Source organism: Oncorhynchus tshawytscha, linkage group LG08 (assembly GCF_018296145.1).
Source record: "Oncorhynchus tshawytscha isolate Ot180627B linkage group LG08, Otsh_v2.0, whole genome shotgun sequence".
NCBI lineage: Eukaryota > Metazoa > Chordata > Actinopteri > Salmoniformes > Salmonidae > Oncorhynchus > Oncorhynchus tshawytscha.
The window spans coordinates 46,660,103-46,684,240 of NC_056436.1; the positions used below are offsets into that span (position 1 = coordinate 46,660,103).

The 24,138-nt window shown below is 42.4% G+C and overlaps 1 protein-coding gene and 1 long non-coding RNA gene across 2 annotated transcripts in view; one reads left to right on the forward strand and one right to left on the reverse strand.

Moving 5' to 3' along the window:
* The first annotated feature begins 1,101 nt into the window (after positions 1–1,101).
* LOC112256419 (GTP cyclohydrolase 1) overlaps positions 1,102–24,138 on the forward strand; it is a 41,075-nt gene continuing 18,038 nt past the window's right edge. Inside the window, exons 1-2 of the mRNA XM_024429677.2 lie at positions 1,102–1,631; positions 17,333–17,442. Of these exons, the coding sequence (XP_024285445.1) occupies positions 1,265–1,631; positions 17,333–17,442 (477 nt within the window). The 5' untranslated portion in view covers positions 1,102–1,264. The remainder of the gene's footprint in view (positions 1,632–17,332; positions 17,443–24,138) is intronic.
* On the reverse strand, positions 18,856–23,466 carry LOC112256420. Its single transcript, XR_002954405.2, has 3 exons — positions 23,253–23,466; positions 19,724–19,997; positions 18,856–19,618 (listed from the first exon to the last, which is right to left on the reverse strand). It is a non-coding gene; the product is annotated as an uncharacterized LOC112256420 (long non-coding RNA).

The window sequence follows — 24,138 nt, forward strand, 5'->3', positions numbered from 1 at the left end:
TGTTACCTACCTGTCTGTCTAGTCCCGACTCCCGACCCCTACAAGTTGAGAACATATCTAGATGCTTTTTACAGTGGAGATGAAGTTTATGAATTGCCTGGCTGGGCTGATGAGAGTGGATTGTGCAGTCAGATGGAACAGAGTAAATAGATTTAGCTGGTGGTAACTTGTGGAATAGACACTGGCTGGAATGTACTTTAACCAATCAGCATTCAGGATTAGACCCACCCCTTGTATAATTGGCATTAGAAACTGTGTGGTTCGAGCCCTGAATGATGATTGGCTGCAACATTGTTTTTACTGTTCTAATAATGTTGGTAACCAGTTTATAATAACAATAAGGCACCTTGGGGGTTTGTGGTATATGGCCAATATACCACGACTAAGGGCTGTATCCAGGCATTGCGTCGTGCATAAGAACATCCCTTAGCCATGGTATATTGGCCATATACCACACCCACTCGTACCTTATTACATAAATAATAACAGGCTTGTTTTTCAATGGAAATTGGTGGTGTTTTTTGGTCAAATTTGTCCTGTGTTATGTGTTAAATGATGCAATGTGATTGTACACATTTTCATTTAAACATGTCGGTATTTTTGCTGGAAAATGTTGGCCCAGTCACTTTTACTTATTCCCAACAATACAGCAATTTCTTCCTACACCTCTGCCTTCGTAAATATATTTATTGATCTGTTGTACAACAGAGCTGTTTGTCACCCTAAAAACACAAATTCGTTTGCACCTTTTGTCAGAGTGCAACAACTAAAGTGTGTGGTAGCCTGTGATTCACTGTGGTCAATTCTGATTATTTTTAGAAAAACACACTGCAATATTGAAATATACACAATTTCCAAAGATTGACGTGTGAATCGTTGACAGTGTTGTTTATTATATGAATACATGATGGCTTATATTTTACTTTGTGAATATCATGGCTACCTGTGGCATGGGAATATGGGAATATTCGGATCCATACAGAATTAGAGCAGTGCATGTTCTCCATCTGTTTACCACTGACAGAACGTGACGTACTTAAAATGCTCGACCAATAGAAATGCACAAGGATTATATATTTATTAAGCCAGTGGGTACTACCAACGCGTGCTTGTTTCAAATAATTTTACACGTTCAGCTGCCGGCAGGGTACTCGGTAGGTGCGCCCTAAACAAAGCTGAGTTTGCGAAGCGAGAACACTGGAAAGCGCATCTTCCAATACGGAGAAAAGGTGAACGTGAAAAGACCTCTCGTCAATTCTGAACTATGGAGCGCTCAAAACAGAGTCACGACCATCAAGCTGACAGTAGACCGACTACAAACGAAAGTTCTCTAAACGGACACTTTGAAGGCTTGGTAAAAAAAGACACCCGGAATGTGGGATGTCAAGGGACGGGGACCGCCGGTGAGTCGAGTTCGCACACAGGGTCGTCAGTCGTGGAAAACTGGAAGCATGAGCGCACCCGAAGTATAGAAGACAACGAGATGAGCTTGCCTAGTCTGGCAGCTGCTTATACCACTATTATCCGGGGACTCGGCGAAGACCCGCAAAGACAGGGACTTCTCAAAACTCCTTGGAGAGCCGCAACTGCGATGCAGTTCTTCACCAAGGGATACCAGGAGAAAATAATAGGTGAGTCAGTTCGGAATGCCCTTTGTCTAAACTAAAATATTGTCAACAATCTTCTATGTTGTCAAAAAAGTGACAACTCACCTTTTAATTTACCTGAGATTTACATGTGGTATTTAGATTTGGTTATATCTAACTCTCATCTAAGACCTATGCAATATGCAAATATGACATTTATGGTGCTGATCTGACCATTACCCATCTATATACAGTACCAGACAAAAGTATGGACACACCTTCTCATTCCTGTGTTTTTCTGTATTTGTACTATTTTCTACATTGTAGAATAATAGTGAAGACATCAAAACTAGGAAATAACACATATGGAATCATGTCGTAACCAATTTTTTTTTAAACAAATCAAAATATATTTGAGATTCGTCAAAGTAGCCACCCTTTGCCTTGATGACAGATTCTCTCAACCAGCTTCATGAATGCATTTCAATTAACAGATGTGCCAAGTTAATTTGTGGAATTTCTTTCCTTCTTAATGCGTTTGAGCCAATCAGTTAGGGAGGGGTATTATACAGAAGGGAGGGTTATTATACAAAAGATAGCCCTATTTGGTAAAAAACCAAGTCCATATTATGGCAAGAACAGCTTAAATAAGCAAAGAGAATCGACAATCCCATCATTACTTTAAGACATGAAGGTCAGTCAATCCGGAAAATGTCAAGAACTTTGTTTTTGCGACTGCACTTGAAGAAATGTTCAGTCAAGTGCTATGATGAAACTGTCTCTCATGAGGACCGCCACAGGAAAGGAAGACCCAGAGTTACCTCTGCTGCAGAGGATAAGTTCATTAGAGTTACCAGCCTCAGAAATTGCAGCCCAAATAAATGCTTCAAAGAGTTCAAGTAACAACACATCTCAACATCAACTGTTCAGAGGAGACTGCGTGAATCAGGCCTTCATGGTCGAATTGCTGCAAAGAACCCACTACTAAAAGACACCAATAATAATAAGAAGTCACTTGCTTGGACCAAGAAACACGAGCAATGGACATTAGACCGGTGGAAATCTGTCCTTAGGTCCAAATTTGAGATTTTTGGTTCGAACCACCATGTCTTTGTGAGGCGCGGAGTAGGTGAACGGATAATCTCCGCATGTGTGGTTCCCACCGTGAAGTATGGAGGAGCAGGTGTGATGGTGTAGAGTAGAGGTCGACCAATTAATCGGAATGGCTGATTAATTAGGGCCGATTTCAAGTTTTCATAACAATCGGAAATCGGTATTTTTGGACTCCGATTTTGCCGATAAAAAAAAATAGAGGCAAGTCAGTTAAGAACATATTCTTATTTTCAATGATGGCCTAGGAACGGTGAGTTAACTGCCTGTTCAGGGGCAGAACGACAGATTTTTACCTTGTCAGCTCAGGGATTCAATCTTGCAACCTTATGGTTAGCTAGTCAAACGCTCTAACCACCTGCCTCACGAGGAGCCTGCCTGTTACGCGAATGCAGTAAGAAGCCAAGGTAAGTTGCTAGCTAGCATTAAACTTATCTTATAAAAAAAATCTATCAATCATAATCACTAGTTATAACTACACATGGTTGATGATATTACTAGTTTATCTAGCGTGTCCTGCGTTGCATATAATCAATGCGGTGCGTATTCGCGAAAAAGGACTGTCGTTGCTCCAACGTGTACCTAACCCTAAACAATCAATGCCTTTCTTAAAATCAATACACAGAAGTATACATTTTTACACCTGCATATTTAGCGAAAAGAAAGGTTAGCAGGCAATATTAACCAGGTGAAATTGTATCACTTCTCTTTCTTTCTTTGCACGCAGAGTCAGGGTATATGCAACAGTTTGGGCCGCCTGGCTCATTGCGAACTAATTTGCCAGAATTTTACGTAATTATGACATAACATTGAAGGTTGTGCAATGTAACAGCAATATTTAGACTTAGGGATGCCACCCGTTAGATAAAATACGGAACGGTTCCATATTTCACTGAAAGAATAAACGTTTTGTTTAGGAAATGATAGTTTCCGGATTCGACCATATTAATGACCTAAGGCTCGTATTTCTGTGTGTTATTATGTGGAGGGTGCTTTGCTGGTGACACTGTCAGTGATTTATTTAGAGTTCAAGGCACAGTTAACCAGCATGGCTACCACAGCATTCTGCAGTGATATGCCATCCCATCTTGGGATAGCTTAGTGAGACGATCACTAACAATGACCCAAAACACCTCCAGGCTGTGTAAGTGCTATTTGACCAAGAAGGAGAGTGATGGAGTGCTGAATATAGATGACCTGGCCTCCACAATCACCCTACCTCAACCCAATTGAGATGGTTTTGGATGAGTCAGACTGCAGAATGAAGGAAAAGCAGCCAACAAGTGCTCAGCATATGTTGGAACTCCTTCAAGATGATTGGAAAAGCATTCCAGGTGAAGCTGGTTGAGAGAATGCCAAGAGTGTGTAAAGCTGTCATCAAGGCAAAGGGTTTCTACTTTGAAGAATCTAAATTATATTTAGATTTATTTAACACTTTTTTGGTTACTACTTGATTCCTTATGTGTTATTTCATGGTGTTGATGCCTTCGCAATTATTCTACCATGTGGAAAATAGTAAATATAAAGAAAAACCCTTGAATGAGTAGGTGTGTCCAAACTTTTCGCTGGTACCTTATATAAACACTCACAGGACAAAACTTTATACATTCAATTAAATGTGTTGTTTTTGTGAAGCTATACAATAATCAGTATTAGAGCTACAGATTCATATTTAGTGCTGAGCTGTACAAAATAGTAAATCATTATTGCCACTGGAGAGACCGCATTCACTCAAATAATAATAATAATAAATATTAAATTGACCAATGTCAATTTGACCAATTCAAGTAGAAAAAGAGTACATCAAGAAGGAAGGATGCACAATGTATTATGTTCATCATACATTTATAGACAAGTAACCTAACCCTACTAGAAATATGGTGTTGTATCTCAGATTCTCAATTGATGTACTTTCCCCCGATCCATCTGTGAAATCCCCCTTTCTACACAATACCACCATCCCTCCATAAATCACATGCACATCCAGGCTCAACAAATCCCCTGACCAGACCATATTGGTTCTCTTTTCCACAGTTGGGACTGTTTTAGTGGTGGAGCCGGGGAGCTGCCCCTCACAATATTAGCACCCCTCACCCTACCCTCCTCCTCCTCCTCCCCCTCTCATCTGGAATTGGTTTCATGTGGAGCACTTTGAGGCTCTGTGTATTACATTTTGAGAGAGAGAGACACACACAAGGAATGTGTTAGTTGCTCTCTCTGGCTCTCCGGAGCATACAAACATGCATCTGGAATAGCTTGAGAATGCTTGGAACCTGCCTGGTTTGTATGTATGTACTCAATGCTCTTTCCCCCCTGTTTGAGGTATGTGTGGTTTGGGAACATGAGGGGACGAACCAAACTGTAAACCCTGCAAAAAGTGAAGAGTCATGATGATATAATGTGTGTGTTCAGCACAGACCTCAGTGGTGGTCTTCTCTCCCTTTTTGGATTGGCTCTTATTTTGCATCACCCCTTTGTTTAAACGCGCAATGCGGGACTAGCACATGCCGTGTGTGTGTGCCGTCCGTGTGTATCTGTGTGTGCATATGTGTCTTCAATAGGGACAGGACTATACCAGTATAGCGATACGGGTTAGTATCGTGGCAGGGAAACAGAACAGTGTAATGGGGAAACAAACCTCATTATCTTGTCATCCAGAGTCACATTTATTTATTTTCCAAGCACTCAATATTTTACATATAGCAGGTTTTTAAAGGAGCGAAGACTTTGGTCTGCTTCTTGTCATTGAATTTTTTTTGCGATACTGGTATCGTCCCGGCCCTAGTCTTCATGTGTGTCTTTGTGTGTGCTCATATGAGTGACTCATTGAGTGCCCAGGGAATATAGGAAGTGAGTTTGAATGATGCAGGACTGGATCTTTTACTCCAACAGTGGACTCTCACTTAGTCACAGAATTTTCATTAAAATCCCTTTTTGCTGACCAAGACTTTGTCATTTCCATGTGCTAATAAAAACATTCACTCATGTTTGATGTGCAAGACAGACTGTGCCAAAAAGGGTGTGTAAAGGAATGAAAATCAATCCCTATGATGCTCTCTGTTCTTATTATTTTCATATAGTGCATTATACAGTTTGGTTTATAAGGTCTGGTCATAATGCCCTATGAATCTAGTTGCTAATTCATTGTTTATTTATATGCTATTGGGCAGTTATTAGCACCTATGTCATGCATGAAGACTAGCTCGTAAGGTGTTATAAATGTGCTTATAATACATTGTGAAGTGGGTATTCATAGGAAGTGTTACTGTTCATATTTGTATATGATCCTATGCGCTTATAATGCATTATGAAGATGGTATTCATGTGTTAGGGTTAATGTTTATGTATGATGCTATGCGCTTATAAAGCATTATTTAGGAATTATTTGTAGGAAGTGTTACCGTTCGTGTATGATGCTATCAACACACATGACCTTCCAAGAAAAATCTGAATGACAGATCCTTCAGAACTGCATTTGAACAGAGGCCTGTAAGCAATATGCATGGTCTCTCCTTTCACCAAATTAGGTATCCTTCCATGTCGACTCCTCTTTTATAAAGAAAGAAAAGCCCACACTAGGAGCCATTCATTGAGATTGATGGAGGAGTGGGAGGATGTAATACTGTCATTATCCTTGTCACTTGGGAAGACTGGCCTCAGGCTTTAATGTCGTCATTAGGTGTTGAAGGAGCAGGGGGAGGACATCACTCCTTCAGGGGGTTGAGAGAGAGTGGGAGACGAGGGAGAGAAAGGGATAGAGAGGAGAGGGCAAAGACTGGGAAAGGGAGAGACTGTGAAATGGGTAGGGAGAGGAGAGAAGAGGATGAGAGGGAAAGGGAGAGCGTGAGAGCACTGAGTATGAGCCAACACGGCCACCAGCCCTCTCAATCCCTCTGCTTGACATTGAACAATTTGAGGTGTAACCATAGAGACTCATTGTGTGTATGAGGTTGTTTGTGTTGGTGTCATAATGTTTGTGATTGTGTGTTTGTCTGCGATGACTTGGGGAGATGCTGATTTGGTTTTCTGTTCTTTTCCTGTGTGTGTGTGTGTGTGCATCAGAATAGCGGTGGCTGCGTCATGTTATGGGTATGCTTATAATTGTTAAGGACTGGAGAGTTTTTCAGGATACAAAATCAATATAATGGAGCTAAGCACAGGCAAAATCCTAGAGGAAAACCTGGTTCAATCTGGTTTCCACCAGACACTGGGAGAGGAATTCACCTTTCAGCAGGACTATAACTGAAAGGCCAAATCTACACTGGAGTTGCTTACAAAGAAGACAGTGAACGATCCTGACTGGCCGAGTTAGAATTTTGACATAAATCTACTTGAAAATCTATGGCAAGACCTGAAAATGGTTGTCTAGCAATCATCAACAACACATTTGACAGAGCTTGAAGAATTGTAATAAAATAATCAGCATATGTTCCACAATCCAGGTGTAGAAAGCTCTTTGAGACTTAGAGAAAGACTCACAGCTGTCATTGCTGCCAAAGGTGCTTCTACACAGTATTGACGGGGGTATGAATACTTATGTAAATGAGAAATTTCTGTATTTCATGTTCAATAAATTTGCAAAAATGTTAAAAAATATATAGATTTTCACTTTGTCGTTATGGGGTAATTGTGTGTAGATGGGTGAGATTTTTATTTATTTAAACCATTTTGAATTCAGAATGTAGCACAAAAAAATGTAAAATAAGTCAAGGTATATGAAGACTTTCTGAAGGCATAGGTCTAAACATGCATAGTCCGTCATCTAAACTTGGTTAGATGGTGATGACTGACTTATCACACCCTACGACGTATGGAGAAGCTATTACATTTTAATTTTGTTGTTGTTAGCCATGATTTCATCATCATGGCACCCAAACCTGGCAGCTGCTGCTCATTCAGGCAACAAGACGACAACACTGCAACAACCCCGCAGGGCCCTGAAGCAACAAGTCAGACAGTTGGCTTACCACAAAAACGTTCCTCCCACCCCAACCTCCGTAGATAGGCGGCCAGGAAATTAAAAACCTCAGTCAGGGAGAAAGGAGGGCGCGTCCCCACAAACCGATATAACCGTTAGATTTGAACAATCATATGAGCTCCGCTACGAGGGAAAACAAAACAAAGATTGGTAGGCCTATATGGGGTCAAGACTCGAGACATAATTACAGTGTTTGCCAGAGAGAAACAACAAGCATACATTGCCTTGAAAATGTATTTGCCCCCTTTCTGATGTTCTCTATTTTTGCATATTTCTGACACTGAATGTTATCAGATCTTCAACCAAAACCTAATATTAGATCATTGGAACCCGTGTGAACAAATAAGACAATGTTGAGATTTATTTAAATTATGTAACACCCAATGCCACTGTGAAAAAGCAATTGTCCTCTTGTCACGATCGTCGTAAGAAGCAGACCAAAATGCAGCTTGGTATGTGTTCATGATGATACTTTAAAGAAAGCACCAAATACAAAACAATAAACAAATAACGACCGTGAAGCTATAATAAGAACTGTGCTGACACAAGCAACTAACATAGACAATCACCCACAACCCACAATGACAAAACAGGCTACCTAAATATGGTTCCCAATCAGAGACAACAACTAACACCTGCCTCTGATTGAGAACCATATCAGGCCAAACACAGAAACTGGACTGAGGGTCAGCTCCGGACTGAGGGTCAGCTCCGGACTGAGGGGCAGCTCCGGACTGAGGGGCAGCTCCGGACTGGCTGACGGCTCTGGCAGGTCCTGGCTGACTGACGGCTCTGGCAGGTCCTGGCTGACTGACGGCTCTGGCAGGTCTTGGCTGACTGACGGCTCTGGCAGGTCCTGGCTGACTGACGGCTCAGGACAGACTGGCGGCTCTAGCAGCTCAGGACAGACGGGCGGCTCTAGTAGCTCTGGACAGACGGGCGGCTCTAGCAGCTCTGGACAGACGGGAGACTCTAGCAGCTCTGGACAGACGGGAGACTCTAGCAGCTCTGGACAGACGGGAGACTCTAGCAGCTCTGGACAGACGGGAGACTCTAGCAGCTCTGGACTGACGGGAGACTCTAGAAGCTCTGGACAGACGGGAGACTCTGGCAGCTCTGGACAGACGGGAGATTCTGGCAGCTCTGGACAGACGGGAGATTCTGGCAGCTCTGGACAGACGGGAGACTCTGGCAGCGCTGGAGAGGAGGAAGGCTCTGGCAGCACTGGAGAGGAGGAAGCACCTGTAGGCAGAAGATGGAGAGACAGCCTGGTGCGGGGGGCTGCCACCGGAGGGCTGGTGCGTGGAGTTGGCACTGGATAGACCGGACCGTGCAGGCGCACTGGAGCTCTTGAGCACCGAGCCTGCCCAACCTTACCTGGTTGAATGCTCCCCGTAGCCCGACCAGTGCGGCGAGGTGGAATAGGACGCACTGGGCTGTGCTGGCGAACCGGGGACACCATGCGTAAGGCTGGTGCCATGTATGCCGGCCCAAGGAGATGCACTGGAGACCAGATGCGTAGAGCCGGCTTCATGGCACCTGGCTCGATACCCACTCTAGCCCGGCCGATACGAGGAGCTGGAATGTACCGCACCGGGCTATGCACCCGCACCGGGGACACCGTGCGCTCCACAGCATAACACGGTGCCTGCCCGGTCTCTCTCGCTATCCGGTAAGCACAGGAAGTTGGCGCAGGTCTCCTACCTGGCTTCGCCACACTCCCTGTATGCCTCAATACATTTTGGGGGATGCCTCTCGGGCTTCCTACTGTACCGCCATACTGACTCCATTCGCCGGTATCCCTCCTCACACTGCTCCAGAGAATCCCAGGCGGGCTCCGGCACTCTCCCTGCGTCAACCGCCCACCTGTCTATCTCCTCCCAAGTAGTGACACAGTCCAGATCTCGCTCCCATGTCCAGAAATCCTGACATCGCTGCTGCTGCTGCTGCTGCCCATTACCACGCCGCTTGGTCCTTTTGTGGTGGGTGATTCTGTCACGATCGTAGTAAGAAGCGGACCAAAATGCAGTGTGGTATGGTTTCATGATGATACTTTAATTAAAGAAAGCACTGAACACTGAATACAAAACAATAAACAAATAATGACCGTGAAGCTATAATAAGAACTGTGCTAACACAAGCAACTAACATAGACAATCACCCACAACCCACAATGACAACGACTAACACCTGCCTCTGATTGAGAACCATATCAGGCCAAACACAGAAACAGACAAACTAGGCATACAACATAGAATGCCCACTCAGATCACACCCTGACCAAACAAAACCTATAAACATACAAAGCAAACTAAGGTCAGGGCGTGACACCCCTTACACTCAATAACTGGTTGTGCCACCTTCAAATCAAATCAAATCAAATCAAATCAAATTTTATTTGTCACATACACATGGTTAGCAGATGTTAATGCGAGTGTAGCGAAATGCTTGTGCTTCTAGTTCCGACAATGCAGTAATAACGAGCAAGTAATCTAACTAACAATTCCAAAAAAAACTACTGTCATACACAGTGTAAGGGGATAAAGAATATGTACATAAGGATATATGAATGAGTGATGGTACAGAGCAGCATAGGCAAGATACAGTAGATGATATCGAGTACAGTATATACATATGAGATAAGTATGTAAACCAAGTGGCATAGTTAAAGTGGCAAGTGATACATGTATTACATAAGGATGCAGTCGATGATATAGAGTACAGTATCAACGTATGCATATGAGATGAACAATGTAGGGTAAGTAACATTATATAAGGTAGCATTGTTTAAAGTGGCTAGTGATATATTTACATCATTTCCCATCAATTCCCATGATTAAAGTGGCTGGAGTAGAGTCAGTGTCATTGACAGTGTGTTGGCAGTAGCCACTCAATGTTAGTGGTGGCTGTTTAACAGTCTGATGGCCTTGAGATAGAAGCTGTTTTTCAGTCTCTCGGTCCCAGCTTTGATGCACCTGTACTGACCTCGCCTTCTGGATGGCCTTTAGCTGCAATGACTGCAACCAAACGCTTCCTGTAGTTGTTGTTCAGTCTCTCACATCCCTGTGGAGGAATTTTGGCCCACTCTTCCATGCAGCACTGCTTTCACTCAGCGACATTTGTGGGTTTTTGAGCATGAACCACTCATTTCAGGAAGTCCAACATCTCAGTTTGATTTAGGTCTAGACATTGACTTGGCCATTCCAGAACCTTGAATTTGTTGCTTTTCAGCCATTGTAATGTAGACTTTCTTGTGTGTTTTGGTCATTGTCTTGCTGCATGTCCCAGCTGGCTTCAGCTTCAGCTCACGGATGGGTGGCCTGACATTCTCCCTGGATGGGAGACCAGATGCTGTTGGAAGTGGTGTTGGAGGGCCAATAGGAGGTACTCTTATTAAATCCCAATGCCCCAGGATATTACCCTGTGTATGGGTGCCGTCTTTCGGATGGGATGTTAAACGGATGTCCTAACTCTCTGTGGTCACTAAAGATCCCATGGCACTTGTAGGGGTGTTAACCCCGGTGTCCTGGCTAAATTCCCAATCTGGCCCTTATCCCATCATGGCCACCTAATCATCCCCAGCTTTCAAATCTCTTATTCCCCAACATGGGTACAATTGGGGGTTTTGCCTTGTGAAAGCCTAACACTGTAAGACCATATTTTATAACTTAACCAGTCATCTTGGCAGTAGAACAAGCTTTCAAATCATTCCCACCTGACCCTGATTGCGATTTATAATAGACCATTTTGGATTGCGTAATTGTGTGAGGGCAGGGTTGTGTTCCAAATGAAACAACTACAAGTGTAGTTGCTCTAGTTCCCCAATGGCACAGCTAGGAGATTTAAAAAAAAAGTAGATTTTATAGTTGAAGACTTTTCTTTGACTCACACTTTGGAGAGGTGTGTGGCCACTTGGGACACCAGTTAGTCCTCTCACTCAAACCCTTGTAAAGGTTTTGGTCTTCTGTTGCACCTACTCCACATCTTCCAGGAATAGTCTTATCATAGTACTGAATATATCCAGAGTATTTTCAGATTTCTTTATCAACAAATGCTTCAAAAAGTACATTAAATGTGAAATGCACATAAAATCAACAGTGTAATGTTTGGATTCAGTCTTGTCAGGTGAACTGTTTTTGTACTCACCTTTTGGTCTAATAATTTCCCCATTATCTCCAAACTGTTCCCTTTCAAATGCTACCATGGTCATGCATATGCTTTTCATATTTCGTCTGTAGAAGAACAATTTCAATTTAGCCCTATCCATATGAGCCAATTCCCACGAGTGTAAAGGGTTAAAGAAGTTCTTCAGGGCTATACGCTGACCTTGAAAAATAGAGGTGGACACAAAGATATTAAGGAGCACAATAAAAATAGATTTGCAATATTAATTTCTTAATTTTTCTAGGCACCACTGGTGCTCCTAAACTAAAATTCCAGGTTGCACAGTAAAATATTTAGGAACATATGCGAGTAAAATGGTCACACTGTAGAGCTCTGTTCTGCATGGAAGTGTGGGCCAAAATTCTTCCACAGTGATGTGAGAGACTGAGTAACAACTTCAGGAAGCGTTTGGTTGCAGTCATTGCACCTACAGATGTCGGATCTTAACTTCATCACTCTTTTGTCGCAGAGAATTTTCTTGCTGCATCAGGAAATTCAAATGAGTCCCTGAAAAAGAGCAGTTATTTTTCTCTCCATGCGGGGGGCTGTCGAGTAATTGGGATCGGGGCTTGCTATCCAAATAATTTTGTCTCTCGCTCACTCAAATGGTAGGCAATACTGTATGTCCTATTTCTGCAACATTCAAATGTACAAAGATTATTGATTTTTATTTTAGCGTGTATTGATGATTTAACGAGACATCAGCTGGTGATAATATAGTGCCATCAATAGTTGTAATAGGTCCCTTGTTATTTGATTACATTCCAATTGGTTAAATTCTGTAGTCTACCCAATGAAGGGTGAAAGGTGTGAAAACCGATAATAGGCATCTGTGTACCCATGGCTGAGTTGATGAGCTGATTTGGTCCCTCAGTTGATTGACAGATTTAGGCCTACTGTAAAACAACCCCCCCAGTGTGGATGCTCGTCCACATTTGATAGTTAGGCTACAGTATGTATAATTTGTCAATATAGTTTTGGTCTTTGGTGTGATTGAAAGCCGGCTGCGGGGCCAGATGGATTACCAGGATGTGTGCTCCGGGCATTTGCTGACAAATTGGCAGGTGGTCTTCACTGACATTTTCAACATGTCCCTGATTGAGTCTGTAATACCAACATGCTTCAAGCAGACCACCATAGTCCCTGTGCCCAAGAACACAAAGGCAACCTGCCTAAATGACTACAGACCCGTAGCACTCACGTACGACTCACATCAACACCATTATCCCAGAAACCCTAGTCCCACTCCAATTTGCATACCGCCCAAACAGATCCACAGATGATGCAATCTCTATTGCACTCCACACCTGGACAAAAGGAACACCTATGTGAGAATGATGTTCATTGACTACAGCTCAGCGTTCAACACCATAGTACCCTCAAAGCTCATCACCAAGCTAAGGATCCTGGGACTAAACACATCCCTCTGCAACTGGATCCTGGACTTCCTGACAGGCCGCCCCCAGGTAGTGAGGGTAGGTAGCAACACATCTGCCACGCTGATCCTCAACACTGGATCTCCCCAGGGGTGCATGCTCAGTCCCCTCCTGTACTCCCTGTTCACCCACAACTGCATGGCCAGGCACGACTCCAACACCATCATTAAGTTTGCTGACGACACAACAGTGTAGGCCTGATTACCGACAACGACGAGACAGCCTATAGGGAGGAGGTCAGAGACCTGTCCGGGTGGTGCCAGAATAACAACCTATCCCTCAACGTAACCAAGACTAAGGAGATGATTGTGGACTACAGGAAAAGGAGCACTGAGCACGTCCCCATTCTCATCGACGGGGCTGTAATGGAGCAGGTTGAGAGCTTCAAATTCCTTGGTGACCACATCAACAACAAACTAGAATGGTCCAAACACACCAAGACAATCGTGAATAGGGCACGACCCAGTACATCGGCCCAGTACATCACTGGGGCAAAGCTGCCTGCCATCCAGGACCTCTACACCAGCCGGTGTCAGAGGAAGGCCCTAAATATTGTCAAAGACCCCAGCCACCCCAGTCATAGACTGTTCTCTCTACTACCGCATGGCAAGCGGTACCGGAGTGCCAAGTCTAGGACAAAAAGGCTACTCAACAGTTTTTACCCCCAAGCTATAAGAATCCTGAACATAGTCACTTAACTATACATTCATGTACATACTACCTAAATTGGCCAGACCAACCAGTGCTCCCGCACATTGGCTAATCAGGCTATCTGCATTGTGTCCCACCACCCGCCAACCCCTCTTTTTACGCTTCTGCTACTTCCTGTTCATCATATATGCATAGTCACTTTAACGATACCTACTACCTCAATAAGCCTGACTAACAGGTGTCTGTATATAGCCTTGTTACTCTTTTTTTCAAATGTCTTTTTACAGTTTTATTTCTTTACTTACCTATTGTTCACCTAACACCTTTTTTGCACTACTGGTTAGAGCCTGTAAGTAAGCATTTCACTGTAAGGTCTACTACACCTGTTGTATTCGGCGCGTGTGACAAATAAACTTTGATTTGATTTGAATGACGGGGATGAGGACCTTGTCGGGCATCTGAAGTAAATCCTTCCCGTCCGACTCGTTGAAGAAAAGGTATTACTCCGGTACGGTGTGAGTATTCACTGTCCTGATATCTAGAAGCTCTGTTTCGTCATAAGACATGGTCGCAGAAACATTATGTACAAAATAAGTTACAAATAACTAAAAAAAACATACAAAATAGCACAATTGGTTACGGGATCGTAAAACGGCAGCCATCTCCTTCTGCACCATTCTCAAGAATGGATTCTCACTTTCTACAGTTTTCCACTTTAGCTAACACTATCGACTTTTTCACTCTACTGTGGAAATTCGGATCAAATAAACGCAATATTAGCCACTCAATGTAATATACTGAAACAAAACAAACAAGATTGCAAGATTTAGTATGCTAAACTAACTGTGCAAGAGATTTTCTTCTAGGCAGAGCGCATTGGAGTAGGATTCTATTGCATTGACAAGCACGACTAGACTCAGGCACATACTCTACACAGACCTGTGCGCCATAACCAATCAGAGCTGCAGTAGTCCTATATGCAAATAGTCATTGGCATTTATGGATCTGTGCCATTGTCTTTGAACTGGACTGTGTTTAGGCTACAGTAGTCATGAGTAGATGTGCTTGTTTTGAGATCTGTGTGTAGCCACCTGTGCACAGTTGTTCATATTCTTTGCTAGTTAGTGAGTTATTAGCCCAGTTTTAGCTAATTTCTAAACAGTGGGGGAAGTGTTTGCCTCCAACAAGTGCACAAAATGTGTGTTTAAAAGGGCAAGTGTATTTTGAGACGTCTTGAATAAGCTAAGTAGCCAATAGGCAGAGTGTAGCATAATTTGTCTGATTCTCTGTAATAATGGTATGGGAATAATAATGAATTTTATTTTGTTAACATTTTAACATGTTAAAATGTTATGGAGTGTGTTTTTTCTCCATTGTTTTTGATGGTAGGCCACCCTGGTAGGCCTATATTATGATCAAATAGCCACAGTTGTCTACTTGGCCACTGTGAAAACTTTAATTTAAAGAGGGTACAGCCTCAATGTTCACAGTAAATGTGTGCTGGAAGTTTTCACAAAGTTCAAGTTTGCACTCTGCAGACCTGAAATTTACTCAGTGCCGACATTTATTTTAGGGAACATTGGTTATGACACCTACATAAGTGTCAAAATCCACAAAACCTACCACACAAGGCAAAACATTCCATTACTGTAATTGCACACACATTGATGTCAGACATGCACCTACCCCAATGCTCTGTATGTGATGACTGGGATGAATGCAGGAGCAGAGTTCAGGAGCAGGACAAGACACCCTCTTTTTGATTGATGGCTGATTTAAGGGCCTGTACCTGATAGGCCTATCTAGCTTATATGATTATGTTGGTCATCATGCTTCTTGACAGTGTCACAAAGTTTATTTTCTACATGTTATTTAAAACATGATGAAAAAAACATGAATGTAAAGAATTTATTACAACAAAAACTAGAAAGGATTTAATGAGCAAACTTTAAAATGAACCTTCTTGGCAGGGAAATAACTAATTTGAATAAATGTGGGTTTTGACACTTATGTAGGTGTCATAACCAGCCATAAAAATAACGCAATATATGTCACAACAGGTGTAAATATATGTGTCATGACAGTGTTATAATCATATTATGACAGGTTATTTCAAGTTATGACACGTTATGACATGGTTATGACCTTGTCATCTCATCTTATGACACTTGTCGAGTAATGTGTTACCCTATTTGGTATAATAAGACAATATAAAAAAAATATTCTTCCTATTGCTTCCCTTCAACATAAAAAAAAATGATGAAACATACAGTACCAGTCAAAAGTATGGACACACCTACTCATTCAAGGGTTTTTCTTTAGTTTGACTATTTTCTACATTGTAGAATAATAGTGAAGAAGACATCAAAACGATGAAATAACACATGGAATCATGTAGTAACCAAAAAAGTGTTTAACAAATCAAAATATATTTGGGATTTTAGATTCGTCAAAGTAGCCACCCTTTGTTTTGATGACAGCTTTGCACGCTGTTGGCATTCTTTGTTGGCATTCTCTCAACCAGCTTCACCTGGAATGCTTTTCCAACAGTCTTGAAGGAGTTCCCACATATGTTGGGGACTTGTTGGCTGCTTTTCCTTCACCCTGCAGTCCAACTCATCCCAAACCATCTCAATTGTGTTGAGGTCGGGTGATTGTGGAGGCCAGGCCATCTGATGCAGCACTCCAACACTCTTCTTGGTCAAATAGCCCTGTTGAAAAACAAATGACAGTCCCACTAAGCGCAAACCAGATGAGATGGCGTATCGCTGCAGAATGCTGTTGTAGCCATGCTGGTTAAGTGTGCCTTGAATTCTAAATAAATCACTGACAGTGTCACCAGCAAAGCACCATCACACTTCCTCCTCCATGTTTCACGGTGGGAACCCCACATGCAGAAATCATCCGTTCACCTATTCTGCGTCTCACAAAGACACAGCAGTTGGAACCAAAAATTTGGACTCATCAGACTAAAGGACATATATATGTTCAGATATTCAAATTTCCCCCTGCAACAAAGGTTGGCACAACCAGTTATTGAGTGTAAGGGGGCAATTACTGTTTCACGCTGCGGCCATTGGGTGTTGCGTAACTTTGTTTAGTAAGTAAATTAAAGCAGTATCAATATGTTGTGTTATTTGTTCACTCAGGTTCCCTTCATCTAATATTAGGTTTTGGTTGAATATCTGATAACATTTAGTGTCAGAAGTATATGCAAAAATAGAGAATCAGAAAGGTGGCAAATACTTTATCACGGCACTGTATGTCATATGGGATGGATGGAGAGTGATTAGGTTGGGGGGGCTGTCTCATTTGAGTGTCTCGTCAAGGGTCTCGGAGCTTTATGGCGTCGACTCGATGGCCCTCGCACTCATCCGTCTCGCTCTCATTTTCTTTTGCTTCCGCAGATGTGCTGAACGATGCCATCTTCGACGAGGACCACGATGAGATGGTTATCGTGAAGGACATCGACATGTTCTCCATGTGCGAGCACCACCTGGTGCCCATCTTTGGCAGGGTAATATCACACACACACACGCACGCACGCACGCACGCACGCACACACACACACACACACACACCCCTATCAGCACCACACCAGTCCAAAGGTGTACAATTTAATCACCAGTTATGGAGAATCTCTTCCAGAGGTGAGACCAAGTCATTGTTTTACAAGTCACAAGTAAGTCTCAAGTCTTAGCGCTCAAGTCAAGTCTCAAGTCAAGACTCAAGTATCAAGTCAAGTCTCAAGTCCTAAACTTTGAGTTTTGAGTCCTAAACAAGTCATAATGTGCTCTTCACCAAATGTAATACCATTTTATATTTTTAACAAGAGTACATTAACGCAAACCATGAATGCTTTTAAAAATATCTATATTTATTATTTTCCAAATAAACGTTATATTCCCATGGAACTACATGGTTAGCCATGAGAAAGATACCCCCCCCCCCCAAATAGTGATTGACTATCGAGGATTGTTATGGGGCGCAATCGGGCGATGTAGGCTTGTACACAATCACCCAACCTTAACACACACACACTCTGTGTGGTTACAGTAGGCTAACATATGTCAATGGTTTTAGGAACAGCAGTAACATCAGCCAGGATTTAGGCTACCAAATGCCTAGCCTGTTGTAGCTCAATCTTGGGTGCAATGATCACGTTCCCGCACTGACTGACTGTGTGGAGGCTCATTGATTTTAACGTTACGTTAGCCTACATGTAACACCAGTAAAGTAATCAAATATATAGCTGTCGACTATATTAGCCACGACTTACCATTCTTTGTGCAGCTTCAAATGTCGAACAAAGTTGGAAATTGTTGCGCCTCCGTCTGTAATTTTCTTCCCGCATGTTTTGCAAGTTGCAATCCATTTTTTGTTGATACAGCGTAGTCTTTATATCCAAAAATAATAATTTGGGGTATCATCTTTCCAAGGGCTCCATCTGAATTCACCCGCCGACGATCCTCTGCACTGCCACGCACAACTTTTTCTCAGCTGGCACAATTTGATTGACCTCTGTCCGATTCAAACTGTAATCCGCACTGCACACTTTTTTTAATAGCATCAGTTTTAATATTTGGGCTTGGGGAGGGTATCAAGTCAGGTCGAATCATAAGGCTCAAGTCCAAGTCAAGTCACGAGTCATTGGTGTTAAAGTCAAAGTCGAGTTGCAAGTCATCATATTTGTGACTTGAGTCTGACTTGAGTCCAAGTCATGTGACTCGAGTCCACAACTCTGATGATCTCTTCTACTTTGGATTCATCACACATAACCCAGAAGGTACATTACTCAGTGGCAGACATTTGGCACATTACATTATTTTCTGATCACAGTTTTTATGTATCTCTTTGGTAATATTTTCACGTATGTGGTACATTTTCACAACTCTTAGTACAAAACTCCAAACTGGTCACACTTATAATGTAAGGAGAACATTGGTTTAATCACCAAAACACAACATAATGATATCTTTTCAATGTAGTCGTTTTAACTACCAGTTAATCCAATAACAAACAATGTAAGATATGTCTTTCAAATCGCCCTTAGAAGTGCTGAAAGTGGGCCTCCCGAGTGGCGTAGCGGTCTAAGACACTGCAGTGCTCGAGGCGTCACTACAGATCCGGGTTCAAACACGGCCGTGACCGGAAGACCCACGAGGCGACAATACTGTAAATTACAATAGATTACACACTTAGGCAATACACTTATTAGGCAATACACTTACATTACCAAGAAAATTACCAAGTATAATTTCCATAATATCTATACAATGTGTGATCAATGAAGACATCCTCTAAAATCATTGTAATCAAATGTAATTTTTCTTTTTCGGATATAATTGCAACATAGGTATACTGTCTGTAATCAAATGAAAAAAATGAAAATGAATTAAAATAAAACAATGTTCAGCACGCATTCATTTGCATCAAGCCTGTCTTAATCATTTGGCCATAAATTCTCATCCCCTTCACCTTGACAGGCCTGATCAATTTCATTGAGTATCACAATGAGGTGTGCAGCGTTTTAGGATCCAAGTAATGGCCTACGTCCTACCACACCATCTTCAGAGATAGCTGCGCACATGGAGATGTTTCCCCCAAATTGTCCTTGCACTTGGACGGTCGCCCACTTCGTCAACAAAGATATGCTTGTTATGGTTCACAGCAGTATCAAGCACCATCACCCTCTAAAAATATATTTTGGTTAGTTATTTTTACAGTAGTTCCAACATGAAATTGTGAAGTAGCATGTGCATTAAATAGTTACAGTAATACAGTATATAGTGTGGTACCTGAAAATACTCGGCCTGCAGTTGTTTCACCCGGTCGTTGTTTCTCTCAAAGGGCATCAGGTAAATGTGTTTCATAGATACCTGGTTCCTCTTCAAAAGGCGTGTGACTGTTGGTAGGCTGATGGATGCCACATTGGCAAAGGTGTCATCTTTCTCTTCAATGACCTGCTTTATTTCAGACAGCCGTATGTCATTCCTGGCCCTTACCATTTCCACCACTGCCCACTCCTGCTGATCGGTCAGCACACTGTCACGGCCACCACCATGGGGTCTTCTGTCAATTCCGAGGGTAGAACAGATATACTGTCAATATATCATACTGTAAGAATACTGTGAAATGTTTTGTGAATTTACATGCATTACAATATGTCATTTAGTGTATATGTAATGGTAACGCATAGTGCATATCCTGTAGATTTATCTGTTTTTTTGTTCTCATGATCGAATTGACAATTGATCTTTTCAGATTGGGGTAAATTAATCTGGCAGCCTCTGCTATGGTAAGGTCTCTGTTTATTAGACCCAACAGTTCCAAGCCGTCTGCCTCCCTCTCTCTGATGTCCACCTCTTTGACAGTGCCCATGCCTACTTCTTTGACCTTTTTGATGGGGCCCATGCCCACCTCTTTGATGGGGCCCATGCCCACCTCTTTGACCTTTTTGATGGGGCCCATGCACACCTCTTTGATGGGGCCCATGCCCACCTCTTTGTGACCTCTTTGATGGTGTCCATTCTCAAAATCCATATATAGTAGACAAACCAGTTTAAAATCTATTGTGAAAGGCAATTACTTTATATGAAAGGTGTTTATAGATGTAGGTTTGGTGAAAACGTTACTGTGTGATTTTGTGTGTTGTACTTGTGAAAGTAGTACCAAAGCGATAAAAAAACTAAAAGAAGACGTCTTATAACAAGATTACAACCTCACGTTCTCTGCTACAACCAGATAAAAATATATTTTGAATTCCTTTTACAACCAGTAAACAACCTGACCATGATGTCATAAAAGTCCTTTGAACCTGTTTTTCCTGCTGGGTAATACTGTATGTTAAATCACTGAAAGAAGGCTCAAGGTCAAAGTCACCCTGTGTTGTACTCCACTAGCTTCGAATAGTCCCTGCAATATGCAACTGTTCAGGGAAGCCAGGAACCAATACACACAGTCAGTTAGGAAAGCAAAGGCTAGCTTTTTCAAACAGAAATTTGCATCCTGCAGCACCAATTCCAAAAAGTTTTGGGACACTGTAAAGTCTATGGAGAATAAAAGTACCTCTTCACAGCTGCCCACTGAGACTAGGAATCACTCTCACCACTGATAAATCCATGATAATCGAGAATTTCAAAAAGCATTTCTCTACGGCTGGCCATGCTTTCCACCTGGCTACCCCAAACCCAACCAACCTGCTCTGCACCCCCCACAGCAACAAAATGTCCCGCAGCACTGACCAAGGATGTGTTCGAAATGGCACCCTATTGCACTACTTTTGACCAGGGCCCATAGGACTCTTAAGAAAATGTAGTGGACTATATTGGGAAAAGGGTGACATTTGGAACTCCACGCAAATCAGATGAAATCCCATTAGCAGGGATTCAAGTGAGACACGCTTGCCTCTGGAAATTCTCCTGTTTGACATTTAGTACCGTAGACCTAGCATTCTGCCCTCTATTCTCCCCTCATCTTACCCTGCAGGTGTTTGCCATTTAAGACAAAGAGGGAGGCAATTTATACTTTCACATCCCTTTCACGCCTGCAAAAGGGCCATGATGATAGAGGGAGCAAGCGTTACACATACACACAAAGAGACACACACACAGACTGTGACTTTTTCTCTTTGTGCTGTGTGTGTGTGTTTGTTTGTCAGCAGCTGGCTGTCAGAAGGCCACTTTGTTTCCGTTCATCTCCTTCCCCCGCTGATAGCTCCCTGTCGTCGTCACAAGCGCTAGTCGCCTCTTATCCACGCACTCATCTATTTCCCTGCACGTCTATCCATGCTGCCCGCTGAGTGCTATAATGACTCACCGATTTCTCCCCGCCAACTGAAATATGGAGCCGTTTGGTGCTCTCTTTTTTTTCATTTTCGTCACGCCTCCAGTCAGTCAGTTGTCTTTTAATAACGCTTTTAGTGTTTGTCATCACCTCGCGACAACTTGATATTGTTTTTCATTGTGTTTGGCTTTAATGTATACCTTTACACCGCATACCTTTGAAAAACCACGAAACCCATCTCTGAACCCTACTTTTAATCAAACTTGAATCCCGTCTTTCGAAGTGAAGTGAAAGTGTTGTTTATTTACCCAGTTCAGAAATTCGCTTTTTAAACGTGCAGCAGTGAGCCGAAAGGAAGAAGCTGAAGAGCTTGGACGAAGATAGTTAAATGACGCCGTCTTTATCACAACCAACCAGAAAGAGAGAGGGGAGGGGGACAGGAGAGGAGGATAAGTCCTTGCATGCATGCCCTTTCTCTCAGCCTGTTTCATCAAATTGCTGCTGACATTTGAATGGAGGATGGAGGGTGAGGGGTGCCACTTAGCCTCCCAGTCATACGCAGAAGCAGGCTCAACCAGTTGGATGGGGAGGAGAGTCTAGATCTCGATCCGCTTCTAATCTTTTATCTGCTGCTTATTTATCCACGGGCAGACGTGACTCCCTTACCTCCCCTGTACTCCTCCGATGGCCTTTAGATAATGTTGCCTTTTGTCTTGGCGTCTTATGATTCATGTCTTTACCACGCCTGTCATGGTGAAACACAAATGTTTAGCTTGCCTACTTCATACTGTATGATGCAGTGGTGGTCAGTGCCGTTTATGATGAGGGAGGATTATTTTATTTTTTCATGAGCAAGGCCTTATTTCTATTACAGCATGTTGGATGACTGCCATTCATATTACATTCACCCAGTTCAACGTAACATCGATAGGTTTAGGCTACTACATGATACTCTAATTTCCCCTATAACCATCATGAGGTTGAACCTAGCCTATGAATGAAAGTTTACAACGTAGGTGCACACAGGTTGGGAGAAGAATTTGAGATGACAGACAGTGACACATGGACAGACCGTGACACAAGTCAGTACCGCCTTGCACACTTGCCTGCACCTAGCTTATCTAGGGCGTAACCATTAGTCCTACAGTATATTGGACAAATTCAAGTATTTCTATCTATGTTTTGTTTGCTTCCTTTTTAAGATTTTTTTTGTTGTTGACAGAATCAGCGGTTGTTTTCATTCTAGCCTCTATTCACTCTCCTCTCACCTTTTCCCTTGGTTTGTGGACTTGAATGAACAACACATCAGCTGTATGTGACCAGGTGAAAAAACCTTTCCAAGCCCAAACCATGTCATAACCGCCACACACAGCCTACATCGTTGTCCCCATATTAGCTAAAGTAACGTTCTAGTCAACATAGCTAATAGAACTAATGTGTTAGTAAACCTGCTACAATCATGCAGTAACGTTAGTGTATAGTCAGTAAGCAGATAGACCGACGGGCCCCGGTGGCAATAAATTAGTTAAACCAAAAGCTTACCTTGACTTGGAAGAGTTCCAGTGTTGTGTTGGATAGTCATAGCCAGCTAGCTAACATAGCATCCCCCTGTTTGAATGTTTGGGTGTTTGAGTAACTAAACTAGCCAGCTGCATTGGCTAGCTAAATAAGTGAAACTGAAAGTTTGTCATTTTTTAAATCTTTCTCTCTCTCTCTCTCTCTTGCTTCTCCTTCATTTTTGAAGCAATTAATTAGTTGAAAACTGTTCAACTATTGTCTTTCTCTCTCTCTTTGAGTGAACTACTCACCACATGTTATGCACTGCAGCGCTAGCTAGCTGTAGCTTATGCTTTCAGTACTAGATTAATTCTCTGATCCTTTCATTGGGTGGACGACATGTCAGTTCATGCTGCAAGAGCTATAATAGGTTGGAGGACTATATTGGGAAAAGGGTGACATTTCCTCTGGAAGTTGTCATAATTACTGTGTAAGTCTATGAAAGAGGGTGAGAACCAAGAGCCTCCTAGGTTTTGTATTGAAGTCAATGTACCAAGAGGAGAACGGAAGCCAGCTGTCCTCCGGCTACACCATGGTGCTACCCTACAGAGTGCTGTTGAGGCTACTGTAGACCTTTATTTTGCGAAACAGTGCGTTTTAATAAATTATTTGGTGACATGTGAATATATTTAGTATAGTTTTATCTAAATAGGATAGCCTTTTCAATGTTTTTTACAATTTTCATTTATATGTAATTCACTGAGTAGGATGGTCCTCCCCTTCCTCCTCTGAGGAGCCTCCACTGGTATGATGGGTCCCCAATATAATAAACATGTTTGTGTAATGAGTAACCTTGCCTGAGACCTGAAGGCTTGTGTTGCCTAGGCTTTAGCTTAGCGAGCTAACACAGTCAACCACTGAGATTCATTGA